Below are 17,412 nucleotides of genomic sequence, written 5' to 3'. Positions count from 1 at the left end.
GGTTTTTTTTTTTTTTTTTTTTTTTTCCATTCATATATTTAAAATAAAGGTGAATAAATGAAGCATAAATCTCACCTTATCAAAACCAAACAAAAATAAAAGAGAGAGAGAGAGAGATTGGGAATATCCCTTTAAAAAGTTTTAAAAATGAAGGAGATATGAAAAGACAAGCCTACCCTTTGATAAAGGTGGAAATTGAGGCCAAGTTTTGGCAAGTATGGTAAATGGGGGAGGCTAAAACGGGGAATTTTAGTGCTTATATTGTCCCATTTGCCTTTAGATTTAGGTTTGGAATAAAGAAAGATGAGAAAAGGAAAGAAGAAGAAGAGACCAAAATGATTTCACATCAAAAGTAAAAAGCTCAATGAGAGTTGTGTTAAAAAGGGTTTAGGTTATAGAGTAAATCGAGTATTTTCGCTCGAGAAAATTTCTAGTGCTACACAAAATTAGGGTTCGAGAAGATTTCTAGTATCATAGTAGTATAAGAATTTTTCTCGCACTTAAAGAAAATTTTCAATATTAGAGTACTACGAGGATTTCGACGCGTCTAGATCTACTTCTCGTCTCTCTCGGTTTAATATTTGGCATGCCCTTCTTCGCTCTCTCTCTCTCTCCTTGAAGAACTTTTTCTTTCTTTTTAGCTTTTTTAGTATTTTTATAGCCTTTTTCCCATTTGAGTCCCTTTTAATTCTCATTCTCTCGTCTCCCACTTCATCAATCTGCACCTTCAAATCTCTCTTTATCTCTCTCTCCCTCCATTGAAGAAGCCATAGCTGTTAATATCTCTTCAAAGCTCTTATTCTTTGAGGGTTTTTGAAGAACAAGAAGAGAAAAGAGAGATAGTGACCAATTTAGAGAATAACCCATCATAGAGAATCAAAAGGCATACCCATGTTTTCATGTTTTGTTCTTGCTTGTGGCTAATTCAGCTCGATTCCAAACCCCAAACCCCAAACAAACAAAAAAAAATCTCATTTTTTTGGGTATTTTTTTTGTTGTTTTCATCCATATTGGAGTTTTCCCCAAACCCATAATAATAATAAAAAAAAAAAAGGCTTCTAATATGTTTTCTCCAACAATTATGTCCAATTCAACTTCTTTGTCTGATCAAGCCACCATCTTTTCCAATATTCACCACCCTCCACAAAAGCTCAAGAAGAAACGAAGCCTCCCCGGTAACCCAGGTACGATTCCGTAACGTTCTCGTTTCTCGTTTCTCGTTTCTCGTTTATAACCGAAAATGGTACAAAACCCATATCGAATTCATCTATTGATTTCTAAACAGACCCAGATGCAGAAGTGATAGCACTTTCACCAACAACACTTCTTGCAACAAATAGATTTGTGTGTGAAATTTGCAATAAGGGTTTCCAAAGGGATCAAAACTTGCAGCTACACAGAAGAGGCCACAAACTTCCATGGAAATTGAAGCAAAGAAGCAGCAAAGAAGTGAAGAAGAAGGCGTATGTGTGCCCAGAGGAAGCTTGTGTTCATCATAATCCTTCAAGAGCATTAGGAGATCTCACAGGAATCAAAAAACATTACTCCAGAAAACATGGAGAAAAGAAATGGAAATGCCTTAAATGCTCCAAACTCTACGCTGTTCAATCTGATTGGAAAGCTCACTCCAAAACTTGTGGAACTAGAGAGTATAGATGTGACTGTGGAACCCTCTTCTCCAGGTCAAATTTCATGTCTTTTAATCAATTTTGATTGGTCTTTTGTTTTGGATGGGAAGCCTTTAGTGTTCTTAATTTTGGAAAAATTCTATCTTACACTATTATGGTAACCCTCTATGCATTCAATGTTTACACAAAAAATACTTCTTTTTGAATTCCCATCCATTTTTTGGGGCAAAAACTACAACAAAACGATTTTTTTTCCATTATATTTAGTGGGTATGGTGTGGATTATGGGAAATTTATGAAAACTTGAGTGATTTGTTTGTAACTTGCGAGGTTGTTTTGAAAGGGAGGAGAAAAAGTGTGAGATTTTACATCAGTTGAAGAGGAAAACGAAACATTTTTTATAAAGATGTGAAAACCTCTCCTTAACATACACGTTTTAAAACAGTGAGACTGATAGTGATGCGTAATGAGTTGTTACAAATGATGGGTTTTGGCTGTTACAAATGGTATTAGAGCCAGACATCGGGGGATGTGCCAACAAAAAGGCTGAGCCTCAAAGGGGATAGATTGTGAGATCCTATATCAATTGGAGAGAAGAATAAAACATTGTTTATAAGATTGTGAAAAGCTCTCACTAATAGACACGTTTTAAAAAGGTCTGAGTGGATTATACTCAATTTTGAGTGAATGGATAGGGAAGAATTAGGGTTGATGTTTAAGGATACTTAGTATGGATCCGTGACAAGTTTGAATCATTATTACTTAGTTGCAGAGCTCTGAAATTCTGAACCATTCGTCATTATGAAGAACTGCATAAATCTGCAACAAAATCTGATATTTGATCACCTCATGTTTCTCTCTCTCTTACTTTCTCATAGAAGAACAAGGAGAGAGAAATGAAGCAAAGATTTAGAGTGTTCTTTGTTTGCATGCATGCATGTGTTCAAATTCCTCATATTTTCATCTTCTTCCAACTCTCCATGCAAATTCCAACACTTTTGATTTCTCTAATTTTTTGTTTTTTTTTGATGAATCTCTAATCATTGCTTGGAAAAACTATTAATTTGTGTAGGAAAGATAGGTTCGTAACCCATAGAGCTTTTTGTGATGCATTGGCTGAAGAGAGTGCACGGCTCTCGGCTAACCAATTGGCCATAGCTTCGGCCGCCTCGGGTGCCATGGGTGTTGACGTAAACCTGTCTTCGACCACTGTTGCTCAATCTCTCTTCCCTTTTGGCAACCATTATCAGTTCTCGAATTCGCTGATACCGTCGTCTCCATCGTCACTGTCGTTGTCGTCGTCGCAAACCCTTGTGTCCCTAAACCCTTGGAACCATCCCCTAAACCCTAATCATACCCTTCAAATGATCAAGCCTGAAGACTCAAATTCTCACCATTTTCACCAAATTCCAAATTTGCCCCTCTCCGATGACTCCTCCAATAATAACAATTACCACCCTTTTGGTCTAATTCAAGATCACCACCACAAGGCGAGCTCATCCTCCTCCTCCTCCTCTTCCATGATAACCTCACCCTTTAGGAACCTCCACGTGTCGGTGCAACCGGCCTCAAATGCTGCCACGTCAGCTCACCTATCAGCCACAGCCCTACTACAAAAGGCCGCAACAGTTGGCGTTGGCGTTGGCGCTGCAAAATCAGGTCAGCATCAGCCCGAGTCAGCGGGTCATATAACTCACTTCAACATCCCCGAGTTCCGCCCATCAAATCATATTAGCTCGCTGAGTCAACTCGGTCCAGACTACGCCACGTGGCAGAAGAGTGACCGGTTGACCAGGGACTTTCTCGGTCTTACCGGACATGGGAACGGCACCGGAAGTGGTTCCGGCAGTGGTGGATCTGTGCATTTTAGCATGATCGTTAAAGATATGCTAATGTACGCAGATGGTAAGCCTCACAATAATAATAATAATAGTAGTAATGGTTTTGGATATGGGGAGGCAGCTGCCAACGGAACTTGGGAAGACTGTTGAGTGAAACGGTGACGTTTCACAGGAGAAAAAAAATTAAATGTTTTTATTTCCAATTTATCTCTTTTTTTTTAATTTTGGAGGTTATTAAATTTCAATGAATGCTTTTTCTTTAATCTAGACTCTTACTTTGATCATCAAGTCTTTTTCTTTTTATTTATACGTTAATTAAATTATGCTTGTGTGGTGCTTGCAGTGTAATTTGAAATTTGAGATTTAAATAATTATTCATATGTCATATCATCTCTATATTTCTTTTCTTTATTATTATTTCTTTTTGTAAATAATCTTTCCTAATAAAAATCATTAACAGGTGTTAATCTTCAAAATTAAATAATTTTAAGTCAATGGACTTATATTAATAAAACAATATACTTATTTTCAAATTATAATTTATTTTAAATAATTATAAAAAAATTAATAGACTATTTATAGTTAAAAATATTGAAAATGGGTTATTTAATATTAGGAAAAACAATTTTGTATGATTCAGCATTGACAAAGGTCGGTATGGAGAGCTTATGATGGTAATTCAACTTAGACACCAGTATTATGGAATATATAAGTTTTTTTTTTTTTTTAAATTTCTTTTGAATTAAATAATTTAGTTTTGTATTTTAAGGAAGGGAAAAGGGAAACAAAATTATTAAAATTAGAACCGAAGCCCTTTTGTTCTTCCCATGATAATGGGATGATGGACCTGCATGAACACGGAAAATAATAGTGACATGCTGATGAAATTACCATTGTGCCCTTCTAAAGACCTCTGCCTTACTTTCCAAAATTTTTCATCTCAATACCATTTGTTCTAAAGAAGTAATATGAAAAGGACAAAAGAAAAGACGTTAAATTCATCTCGAACGCTTCTTCAACGGTTAAATTTGAATCATGTTTTCAAAAAGAAAGCAAACAAATTTTTCGACCCATTAAGATGATCAAATTATATAAGAAAACTATTACAATTTAATCAAACTTTGAGTAATATCCAAGATTAAAATAGAATCAAACATAATCTTGGTCAAATTCATATAGAATCGGATTGGCCGAATTCCCACATGATTATTGGGAAAAACTCGGAGCCTAAAAGAAAAGTAATGGGAATAGGAAAGGAGGAGAAGTAATATTGGGATGTGGACAAAGGGAGATGTCGGTGGTGGGAGCCAATGCGTGTACTCTTCGAGAGCGACCAGTGTGGTTAATGGTTATGGCCCCCACTGCTCTACAGAGGACCCCAAACCCACCATTAGTGCGACAGCGATGCCACTCTCTTCCTCCTTCCAGCCTCTTTTTTCATAATGTATTGTAATGATCAAGATTGGAGGCTTGTGGTGACCAAGTCAAAAATGACAAATTTAAAGTGGTTCATTTAAAGTTACCTAGTTTTATACTTGAGATGACTAGGAGTCTGTTTTGGAACAGGGCTTTGAAAATTATTCCTCACAAACTCAAAATATGGCATATTGGACTTCAGCCATGTAGAACCTATCTTCGGATGGTTAAAACTCACATTTGTCCTATCATTCATCATTCATGTTAGAGAATTGTTGAGAGAGAGTCTCACATTCACTAATCACAGAAATGATCATGAAATTATAAATAAGGAATACATCTTCATTGGTACGAAGTCTTTTAGGAAAACCAAAAGTATAACCACGAGAATTTATGCTTATAGTGGACAACCTTATTACCATTACAATCATAGGCAAGAACGAGCAAAACATTCTTTTTCCACATCATGGGTCGAGTTGAAAAAATCAAATCCCAAGATGTTTTTTTTTTCCCTTCTTCACAACTTTTCTAGAGGTACTGAGAAATTACTGGAACTATTTGAATAGAGAAGCCTTTTGTGAAGTCAGATGGTGGAAGGAGCAGTAAAATTTAGTTGCAAGTGCGAGTGTTTTTTTTCTTTTTTTCCTCTCTTAAAAAATAAAGGCAACCTAAGTTCATGGTGTTATGTGGATTTGTGCCTCAGTGAGCGAGTGTTTGTGGTGGTGGTCCGGGATTTGGGTGCTGCTGCAAACTAAAACCTAAAGGAAGAAAAGGAAAATAAAGAAAATAAAGAAGAAAAATGTCAACGGGGATGAAAATGATACCAACAAAGAGCTCTGGAAGATTGAATTGCAATTCTGTGGTGAGTCTTTCTTTTGTTACTGTTGTTGCTAAGAGGGGCTTTATCAATTTCTGTGCATATTCCCCACAACACAACCTTTAGTAGCCAGCTTAAACTGCAATAACATCCCAATTATTGACTAAAACCTTGTCCTTCTCTGCTTTTCTAGTCTACTGTAATCAGATAATCAATCAATCATTGATGCAACATATTCTTCAGCATGCTTGAAAAGAAATCAGATACTTTGCTGTCAAACAAAAAAGGGGAAGATTTTTCATATGGATACATTCTCATGTTCTATGACTAGACTTTCCTATTCCGATCAAATATTTTGAGAATATAGAAGTGTAATTATAGGATAGAAATGTGAACATTCAACCAACTAATGTATATATTTTACATCATGTTGAAGCAGAAGAAAAGATAGCACAGGAATTTACCAGAGGTTCAATCAGCTTAGTATGTGTATATATTTAATATTCTCCCAAGTTGATGAGAGTAAAAAGCCATGGTGATAATGCAAAGTGGTGCATCTACCTTTATGTGATTCCTGCAGCCACGTAAAAATGCCAGTCAGCTTACTTTGGATAAAAGGGGTTTGGAATATCTTTTTTTATAAAAAAAAATAAAAAAAACCACACACGCAGTTTAAATAATGGCAAAGCTGATCAACTTAACCAAAGAAAAGGTTAGGATATTCAAAAAGAAAGAAAGAAAGAAAGAGAGAGAGAGAGAGAGAGAGCAGGGAGAGACAAAAACACAGAGAGAGAGAGAGAGAGAGAGAGAGAGAGAGAGCCTGGGGATTAATGAAAGGAGGGTTGGGCATTATGGTATATCCTAGCTTTTAGAAAGTATGTGCATGAGTAACAGGATTAAGGTACAATATGCCATTTGCCTGGTAAAAAAGACTGCATCTTTTTTTCTTTTTTTTTTTATCTCCCTTTGAGCTGCACAAACAGACAAAAATCAAAAGGCTTCTATTCCCTCTCCCCTTGCATCTTCTTCTATTAAAATTACCTGCCCATGTCATCATCCATCAGGGAATCTCATCTCAGCTACCTTTTCTTTTCCCTCTTTTCTTCCTTCCAATCTCGATTATTTACAGACCCTTCTTTCCAATGCTTTTCTTTCCTTTTTTTTCCCCCCTTCTACTGCAGACCCCTATGCTACCCCTCATCTTTTTTTCTAAATCCCATCTTGGAACTCCCCACACTACAAGAAACGAATATTCATTACTAATTACATTCCCCATCTATATCCCTCCACAATTTTCTTTTTCGTTCTAACTAGGCCTATCAGAATGGCTTTCCTACCCTTGTTGTCATCTTAGCAAGTTCAGTTCACATACAGCCAGAAGAATAATGACATATCATAGGGGGAAAGGGTCAAAATAGGAGAGTAATTGAAAATGGGGTCATTGCCTGTGCATTCTAATGTACTTTTCAGTCTCCTCTGTAGATAAACAGAAGCTGCTAGGTAATCCAATCACCAACTCAAGTACCAGGAAAGAGCATTTAGGTTCACTTGCTGCTTACATCATTTCTCCTGAACTACGAAATTTTGGCTCATTAACCTTGTTCACTAAAGGAATTTGATTTCATTGGCTAGAAGAAATGAGGTAAACATAAAGGTCCATTCGCTGCTGGTTTACTTCGGCAGTTTTTATGTAAAACTAGATGATAAATGGAGATAATGGGAGTATAAAGTTGAAACTTAAATCGCGTTGATTTTAAGCCACTCTTTACTTTGTTCTCTATACAAAATCAAATGGGTCTGAAATAAATTACAAAGTAATGCCTAGAATAGGTAATGATTTTTATTCTATATAGCTATGAATAACTTATACGTAAAAGTACCAATCGAGGAAAAGCTTAGAAAATGGATAGCATCGATATGCTCCAGAATCTGCAGGACCAATTTCTTTAAAGGACTTCCCCTTCAAGATCCCGGATTTGGCCCATTTAAGTTTACTCCCAAGTATTTATCCAGCACACTCTTGAACGCCTGACGAAAAAATTAAAGTTAAATTACAATAACACAACAAGTAAAGTCTCAAAGCGTTGCAGCAGAATATTCTCTGGTCATGCTTATTTATTAGGGAGGGAATAAAAAGAAGTCCTAATGAATATGCAGGTTGGCTAGTTGTGTCTATTCTTTGGTGACAACAATAATGATGTTTTTAAAATAAATAAATGCGGAATGGAAATAAATATGCTTCCTTTCAAAACACAGAAACTGAAATGGCGTAATAAATTAAAAAATATATATAGACACAAGTAGAAAACTGCGGCCAGAGAGCATGCGCATTCGTTAAGATTCAAAATTATCAATAGATACCAAATTCACGGAAGGGAACAGATATTTAAGATATTTAAGGCTGTGAGAAGAAAAAACTCAGTTTAGGCACTTAATCAAACTGAAGTTTAAAAAATTAAATAAATTGCTTCTAGTCCTGAAACAGAAAAGTTAACAACCAAAAAAAAGAAAAGATTTGCAGTTCCTGGAAGCCAAACACAATAATTCATTAGGATCTTTGCAAGATCAACTTATGTAACAGTATCTAAATCAAATTTACCGCCAAAGTATGCGGTTTTGGTTGAGAAAATATGCTGCCCATTTTTCAAGGTTGCGTGAAAGCTACATAGAAGTGTCTAACTAATAAGCCAAATAAGATATTTCACAAGAACAAAAGCTGAGCACAAAAATGCAGAATGCTGTTTGCAATTTGAGGCCAGCCAAATTTTTGGAGGATGAGATAAAGATGTGAGAAGAGCTTTTGTTGTTAGCCCACAAAGATTGCCTTCGAGACCAATAACTAATACCATCTACTTGTGTGCTCAGTATTTTGTTCCGGGAAAAGAGAAAAAAAATATAGAAGGCAAATCCTACCTATGATTAAAAACAAATTGCACAGAGCTATTACTACGATAAACAGGGGAGATATCATGGTTGAAGTAAAATAAATAATAAATAATAAAAATGTTACTGTTAAATAGAGTTACAATGACCTGACGAGCAAAAGACTCTTTCCTGTTTAGAACTGCATCCATGGCAGCAAATTGATCATCAAATGAACTACAGAAAACCCCTTAGAGCCTTTTCCAGGATGAAGAGATATCAGCCAAAAGTAAAACATCTCCCACAGAATCCATAATCATACGATTTTTTTTNTTTTTTTTTTTTTTTTTTTTTTTTGTAAGAATATAATAAACTGATCCTCATCGGTGTTTCCTTGATCCATCTAATCAAATTTTCGAGTAAGAACTTCTTCTCCAACTGGAGAAAGCAAGTGCAGTATAAGAGCCTCTAGAGTTCTTGGGAAGTCATTCTAGATGGAAAAGAAAGTAGGATAAGATGACAAGCTAAGGAAGAAACAAAGAAGGGGAAAGCAAGAAAAAGAGGAACAATTTCACACATCTATCGACTAAAACTAAAAATAGTTTGACATCCATCGAATACATGGTTCCAAATTCCAAATAAAGGTAGCTATTTGATCGTTCTCCAAGCTCTGTAAACTAGTCATCTCCATCCTCTCCACCTCATGTGCAGAAACTTTTGTAGAACTTGATTGTAGGTGTTTAATTTGATCGGAAGCGCTTATGTTGTCATGAACTATAGGAATAAGCCCATGCAGAGCCTATGAGAAAAAGTTTCTTCCCCTAGCTCTTTTTCCCTCAAATCCCCACCCTCAAGTAATTGACTCAAACATTGAACTCCTTGATCTTGTGATTAATAACAAAGATCAATATACCAAATTGCCTCAACCACCAAATTTAAAATGCAACTTCTAAACCCCATTGATAAGATAAGGAATCACTATAAGGGGAGTAAAATTCAGATTACCTTGTTGATCGAATATCTCAAGGCAAGAATATTGTTTGAGATTCGAATCACTCCACAAGCAAGATCGATCATGTTTAGCTTGAATGATTCTTGTTGATCAAATATCTCAAACACTTGTTTGAGATTCGAATCACTCCACAAGCAAGATTGATCATGTCAAGCTTAAATGATTCTACATGCAACCTAAACTACATAGAATTGCAAATAAACTTAGTCATTGGCTAAAGAAAAGCACAAATGCTTCTTTTACTATATTAATGGCCATAATTAACCATTATGTAATTGTAACCTAAAATAAATAAAATGTCTTAAAATACAATAACTCTAAATTACTCTAAATTGTAACCCACCCAAAATTTATAACAATGAAACTTCATTCTTCTTCAATGTGGCATGAATTGAAACATCTTTTGATAATTTTGACAACTTTTTCTTCAAATCTTCATTGAAGTATATTGTATGATTGATGTCTTTTGGTTCATATCACCCATTCTCTCACTTATGAGCGAGTTCAAAATACTATTGAGAAATCTAGAGTGGGGAAGAGAACTTTAACCATCCTTCTGATACTTGGTACGACATGCTCGTGGCTCTTTGTTTCATTCGTGTCAGCAAGAGAACAAGGCACATGCAGAACTTCGTTCTGACCTTAATTTTAAAGATGTCAAACCCAACTCTAGCACAATAGCCTTAATGAAAAAAAAAAAAAAAAAAAAGCATAATGAAAATTTCATGGAGAAACAGAATATTCAAACTCAATCTATAAATTTTCATCATACAGTTAGTGATCATAGCTTACAAGCTTTCAAAACATAGGCCAGAATAACTTAAGCTTAAGCACAATACTCCACGAGAGTCCCAATATTATGACATTTATAACGTTCTAGTCATCCTACGTTTCTTTACAGCAATTTTCTCCTCGTACTTCTTAAAAAATGTAACGGTTAAATGTTTTACATCAACAAATTCATTACAAATCTTATTTGGAGTTACCTATGCATTGACAAATGCCAACTATATACCTATTCCTATGGCTGAACTACAGAGGAATCTTTGACAAGGTACTTATTGATTACGTCCTTTTAATTACAAGGATTAAATTGTAAAAAAAAAAAAATATATATCAAAACAAGTTAGAAATCCTAAATTAGCTTGGAAAAATAATCGGCAGCTTAACGAAACACCAAGGAGCTAGCTTACAGCGGGAATGTTGAAATACAACCTGTAGATTGTCGAGGCCGCAATTGTACGGATTCCACTCCGATAAATATCATCAGTCCATAACGCCTCCTACAAGAACCTTCGGAGCCATAGAACATAAGAAACGGAAGCTCAAAAATCAGAGGAACTTTCACACATATTACAGCGGGAACGTCGCGAGACTCGATGAGAAACTCAAAGTCTGAGACTTAAAAGCGTTGGATTTTCAGATTTTCGTCCATCGATCGGGAGTTCGTGTAGAGTTGAAGCTCGAGTGTAAGTAACTAAGAGGCAATGGGAACCATCTGCTATCATTTCTAACTTATCCTGACTTTCATCATGCAACATTTATCATTAAACATTAAAATAAGTAAATAAATCTCTATCAATTTTATCATTAGTTAATATATTTAGATTTAAGGCGGAGAGACAAATTATATAAATCGAGTCATACAGACGTTGGGCCCAAAAACCACGAGGCCCACGAGGGTTGCAGCTGTCCCTATTGGCCCAACTTATGATGTGGCCTATGGGCCCACGAGGGTTGGATCAGCCCCCAATGTGGTTATTGACGTTTTGTGATTATATTATTCCTACTTATCCTAAATTAAATTTTGTAGGTACTTTGCCATTTCAAAATTGTATTTAATGATTATTTCATGCAATAAAAAATAATTTTATTTATCCTATAAACAATATTTTTGCCGTACATTCCCTTTATATTATTTTTCTTTTTGATTATAATAAATAAAATATAACGACTTCAACCTCTCATATGTGGATTTGACATATGATGGTCTCGACATTTCTCTGCGACATGGTCACGTTACTTACTTTTTGTTTCTTAAAAGTGAAGACCATCCACACAAACTAATACGAGTCATTCTAGAATGTCAAGGCCATTATGTTGCATGCATTACAACACGAGCACGTTACTTACTCTTAGCTCCTTAAGAGTGAATAGTATTCTCACCTACTAACCCAAGTTATTCTAACATATTTTAGTCTCATTCACGTGCATCTTATAAAAATTTATAGGAGGTCATTCAGTATATAATTGCTCAAAATAAAACACGTTTAACCATAAAATTTCTATAATCAAACTACTAAAAAATGAGGTACATCGCCTTTTTACAGTCACCTTATCATTGGGCTCACTCTCGTTTAGATTTAATATCGATTTATTCATGCATCTCTCGTTTACTCGGGTATCACATTATCATTGAGTTATATGCTCACGTTCACATTACTTGACTTTTTGTTGAGGTACTCGAGAAAGCTTTTTGTTAACATTATATTCCATGAAATAAAATAATCTCACATTAAATGTTTAGTGAGTAGCATAATAAGATATTGTAGCATTAAATGTTCAGCAAATTTACTGTAATCTTGACATTTGGTAGTACTATAATTAGGTTCATTAATTTCATCAATTAATCAATTTTGACAATATTTTAAGTTAATTTTAAATGAGTTTTATTTAAATAATGGCTAAATAAACATGAAATTTAAAATCCAAATGTTGAATTTATAGTAGAAAATGGATGAAATTTGAAATTAAATTAATTACATTAATCAATAATATATACGAATGGAATCTTATCTCTAAGTTGGGGTTAAAAATTTAAGCATTTTTTAAACCACAAAAACTTAATTATTAAAATGAAAATAAATAAATAAAGTGGAAATTGGATAAAATCACGCCTCTTCCCTCACCCGCATCGTGGTGCTGTAATCAAATTTGGTTGGGACCCACTCTCACGCGCTTCTTTTCTCGTTCTTCACACTGTGGGACCCTCACCCAAATATCTTTTCAGTTTTCCTTTCCTTTTCTCTCTCTCCATAAATAAATTATTTTCTTCCACGTGCCATCCCCAAAATAAATACTTATTTTTATTTTTGAGGTTGTTCCAATTTTAATGTCCGATTTATCCTACTAAAAAATAATTATAAAAATATAAAATTAGTTATTGCGTAGGCCGACAATATTTAAATAATTATCAAAATATAAAATTACTCTGAAAATAAAACATTTTAAAGTCCGACTCTGACATTGTTTTGCTTTTTTTTTTTGTGACACAGTCATGTTATCTATAAGTTCTTGGTATATGTTTTATCCTTAAAAAATTTTGTTCAACTATGAAAAATCTCTTTTAAATATTTTCCCACAAACCAAGACGAATTTTTAAATATTTTCTATTTCATTTTTAGGATATAGTATTGGGCCATTATGTTGGATTAACACGACTCTCCACAATGATATAGTATTGACCACTTTAAGCATAAGCTCTCATGGCTGACTCTCCACAATGGTATGATATTGTACACTTTGAGCATAAGCTCTCATGACTTTGCTCTGTATTTCTCCAAAATGTCTCATACTAATGGAGAGAGTATTTTTTAATAATAAACCTACGATTATTCCCTACATTATAAACCCATGATCATACCCTAAATTAAGCGGATGTGAGACTTTCATCGTCCAACACATCCATGTACCAAATCATCTTTCCACACAAAATATATATAGGCATTTTTAGAAAATTATTTGGTTGGTAGAGAATAATTAAAATATATTAGAATGTGCAGATGCATCTTTAATAACTTTATTTGTTGAATAATTTCATTTATATATTTATAAGCTAGGTTCATTTAATCTGTAATTACTCTATTAATCTATATATTTAAGAAAGCCTATTAAATCTTAGCCACATTTATTATATAACAAAATTTATAAATTAAGCCGTCAAAGATTCAATACTTATCTTTATTTAAAATTTTATAAAGTTTTAAAATTAAAAAATTCAATAAAATTAAAAGATTGTAAATAAAAATAGATATAAAAAAAATGCTCTTTTAAGCCACCACAAATTTTATATTATACATAAAAGAGCAGGTATATCTTACACGTTGCTTTTCATATTTCATTATTTAAAGCATAAAATGTAGTAAGTAGAAATACTTTTTAATTAGGAAAAGCACTGTATTGTGAGCTAATTAATCTTTAAATTATTAATAATAATAATAATAATAATAATAATAATAACTCTAGTTTACACGTTGTAAGAGGAGAGTAATTATCATGTTTGATTTATCTAAAATTACTTTTTAGAACAGGAAAAAATTATATAAAATTGTTTTGCTTCGGGTCAAAACTTCCATTGAATCTCTTACTTTCTGTCTGCCTAATCTATTACTACCCCGGTAAGCTACTAATTAAAGCAGGTATGAAAGACTCAATCTATAGGCTCTGAGAGCTCCTCTCTACCATATCCCCTTTCTTCCTCTGTAGGCAGAGACTGAGTAAGTTACTTATGGAAGACTTTCATTTCATTAGCTACTTTAGAAGCAAGAGTTAATATCTCTTCTCCGCCGAAAGATCATTTGATTGGTTTAAACTCCTCTTTGCTTGAATAAAGTCAAAAGCAAAAGTCAAGAAAGCATTTTAACTCCTTTCACGCCTTTACTGTACAGATCAGCTAGGAAATCTAAGTATGAAATGTTACTTTTAAAGGACAGGGCTTCCAGCTATAGAAGTTCTAGTCAGGTATGTCCCTGTTCTCTTCCCTCTTCCCATTGACTATTCATCTCTTGGTGAAGCCCTTCCTTAGGAAGAAAAACTGTAGAATACAACTAGTCAACAAACAAGGCTAGCTGGAAGCGGTTTAAAAAGAAGACATTTATAAGACTACTCTTCTGACTGACTTACTTCTAATTCGAAGGTCAAATCAATCACACCAATACCGAAGGCTTAGTGGAACTTCCTTCGGTGACTGCTACAGCAGCGGCGAGTAAGGGAAACTGCTTATTAAGTCTTGCTATAATCTTATACCTTACTCCTTACGAAAAACACTTCTCGATAAGTGTAGACTCTGATGTGATGGCTTCGTGGAAGGGCTACTTCATATCAGAGGAGTAAGGCACCATCCACTGTGCACCAATACCGAAGGCTTAGTGGAACTTCCTTCGGTTACTGTATCATCCGCTAGGTGAATCCTATTACAGGGCGAGTAAGGGAAACAGCTTATTAAGTCTTGCAATAAAAGCTCTTCCCAATGTGTAGAGGCGGCACAGGGAAACAACTCTATCCTACCTGACCTTATCATGAATTTGCCCTATCCGGTTTTTGCATATTTTGTATTATACTGCAGTGCTAATTACCCACATACCTTCTGAGCTAGGAAAGGCTAAGGCAATGCCTATTACCCACATACCTTCTAAGGATTAACTCCATCTTTTTTCACAATGTGTTGAACAGGAAAATTCAATTGCCTTAGTTCAGTTTTAATTTAATTTATTAATATTTATTATGGTTATATCAAATATTTTTATTAGTTTAATTTATATTTTAAAATAATTTAAATCTCTTATTGGATTACTCCTAGTCCTAGGTAGGTACCTGTCTCTATCCTCCCTCCCCCACCACTTTCTCTCATTGAATCTCCTGGAGTTCAATAGTTTTTTATAACAAAATTTATATTAGTTTTAAAATTAAAAATACAAAATTATAATTGTTTAACAATTACTCCATTTACATAAAAGCCTGCATTGGACAAACGTCAATTTATTTATATTTTTTGTTCATGAGAAATATAATTAAAAAAATAGAAAAATAAAAAGCGGAAGATATTCTCATGTTGTGTTTTACTTGCTTTATACTTTATAGTATATTAATTCAGACTCATCATTATTCAACTACATATTGTGACTACCAACAACCATAATAATGAAAATATATAAAAAAATAAAGTAAGAAGCAAATAACCAATAAAATAAATAAATTTATACCTCTAAACTTACCAAATTTTTATTTTAAATAATTTCAAATATAGATTTTTTTTTTTAATAAATACGTCGAACTTTTATGAATATATTTTTTTATAGAATAATGCTAATTAAAAATTTATTATAAAAATAAAATTATTAATAGTGGGAAGAAAAAAAAGAAAAAGATAGACGTGGAATGAGTTAAAAAATTGAAGATAGTGTCGTAGATTTGAAGGTAGGCAAAGAGGTATTTATTTTTGGCAAAAAGAGGTGAATCAAAATAATTAATGAACTAAGAATTACAACAAAAAAGAAAAAGGAAAAGGAAAAGACCACAAAAGCCCTCACGAGAGAAAGAAGAAGCGGGGCCCAGTGTAAATGTTGGATGGCCACGTGGCAAAATCGTAGACGTGGAATCCACGTTGACGCAGTTGATCATGTTTCAGTCTTAGAGAGAGAGAGAGAGAATGTAAAAAGATTGAAATGAAATGGAAAATGGAAGTGTTTAGAGGAGGAAGAAGGTGAAAGAAAGGAAGTATATAGAGCGAGAAAGAAGGCGTGGAGTGGCTGTCCAAAAACAAAAAATCGCAGAAGAGAGAGAGATTTTGAAGTGGTGGCTGTGGCTGTGGCTGTGGCTGTGGCTGTGGCCGTGGCTGTTTTGTTTTGTTTTTTTTCTTTTCTCCGTATTGTTTCCTTTCTCTAACGGAAATCCGCGTTTTGTTACTGCCATCGATTGATTAAGGGATATCATTACATTTCTGGGAAAAAGATATATTATATTTTTTTTTCAAAGAAGCAGTGGAAATCGGAATCAATATAGGTTTCTGTTGTGTTCTAGATCTTGCCGTGTCAATTTGATCGATTGGAAAAGGAGAGGAGAGGAGACATTTAGAGGAGCTGGGTTGGTTTTGATTTTGTGAGGCATTTTGAGGAATTTGGAGCTGGTGGGGTTGTTTGAGGATATCCTTCTAGGTTGGCCTAGAAGGGTTCCGATCTGGTTAGAGAGGAAGCACCCGGCGGCGGATGAAAACGGAAGGCTCGCATGGTTCAAGGATCCTAAAGCAAAACGATGAAATGGGTTACATTGCTTAAGGACATCAAAGAGAAGGTCGGGTTAACTCCGTCTCATGGTTCTGCTCCCTCTGCTTCCTCTTCTTCTTCCGTACACTCTTCCTCCGCCCATGATAATCATGCGCCCTACTCAGCTCGTCGCCCTGACTCCGCTTCATCTCCTGCAAGGTCTTTCTATTTCTTTCTTAATTTAATCTGCCCAAAATCGCTGTACTTTTGTTTTTTATTCCGTGGGTTTTGGATGGGAATGATGAATTGAGTTCCTGGTTGAATTCAAATTTCATGTGTGTCGTTGGCAGGAACAGTGTCTACTATTTTTGATTTAATGTTCGTTTCCTGTTCTTGGCCTTCCGTGTTGCTTGTGTCGATGGTGAATGAATCTGTCATTTGATTCGTGGTGTGATTATTTGAAATTTGTTTGACGTGCGCAGAATTTACTTATATTCCATACCATTTCATTTTTTGAACACTGTTTGTTACTGTTAATGGTACTCCTGCGATGCCCCAAAATCTATACCATTGTTGGCTCTGATATGTTTATGTGGTTTTCCTGTGAGATATAACATTCTTAGGGAGTTCATGTTAGCTGGAAATTAAGGATTTGCACCTTCATCCATGTGTCAAAACCCACTCTTCTCTATATTAACAAAAGTTGAAACGATAAATACTTTAGAAAACTTCTGTCTGGCTGACTCCCATTATTACCTTCTTTTGGGTGTTGTTGTCGTGAAGGAGAAATAGACTAATTCAGCTACCTTGTGTTTCTTTTAGCATTTGATTTTGAAAAAAAAAAAAAAAAAAAAAA

General features: G+C 34.5%; 2 protein-coding genes and 1 long non-coding RNA gene across 3 annotated transcripts in view; 2 read left to right on the top strand and 1 right to left on the bottom strand.

Annotated features, from left to right (window-relative positions):
- The first annotated feature begins 610 nt into the window (after window positions 1–610).
- LOC111488512 (protein indeterminate-domain 9-like) lies at window positions 611–3,764 on the top strand. Its single transcript, XM_023136274.1, has 3 exons — window positions 611–1,184; window positions 1,286–1,682; window positions 2,701–3,764. The coding sequence occupies exons 1-3, from the start codon at window positions 1,064–1,066 to the stop codon at window positions 3,617–3,619; spliced, it is 1,437 nt and encodes a 478-aa protein (XP_022992042.1). The 5' UTR covers window positions 611–1,063; the 3' UTR covers window positions 3,620–3,764.
- A 1,528-nt stretch (window positions 3,765–5,292) lies between these two features.
- LOC111488247 lies at window positions 5,293–9,519 on the bottom strand. The gene is made up of 3 exons (XR_002719181.1): window positions 6,744–9,519; window positions 6,167–6,276; window positions 5,293–5,841 (listed from the first exon to the last, which is right to left on the bottom strand). It is a non-coding gene; the product is annotated as an uncharacterized LOC111488247 (long non-coding RNA).
- A 6,540-nt stretch (window positions 9,520–16,059) lies between these two features.
- LOC111488282 (protein SPIRRIG-like) overlaps window positions 16,060–17,412 on the top strand; it is a 20,660-nt gene continuing 19,307 nt past the window's right edge. The window contains exon 1 of the mRNA XM_023135980.1: window positions 16,060–16,775. Coding sequence (XP_022991748.1) covers window positions 16,606–16,775 — 170 coding nt within the window. The 5' untranslated portion in view covers window positions 16,060–16,605. The remainder of the gene's footprint in view (window positions 16,776–17,412) is intronic.

This window comes from Cucurbita maxima, unplaced genomic scaffold, assembly GCF_002738345.1.
Source record: "Cucurbita maxima cultivar Rimu unplaced genomic scaffold, Cmax_1.0 Cma_Scf00013, whole genome shotgun sequence".
In the NCBI taxonomy this organism is placed as follows: domain Eukaryota; kingdom Viridiplantae; phylum Streptophyta; class Magnoliopsida; order Cucurbitales; family Cucurbitaceae; genus Cucurbita; species Cucurbita maxima.
This window is presented reverse-complemented; position numbering and strand designations above follow the sequence as displayed.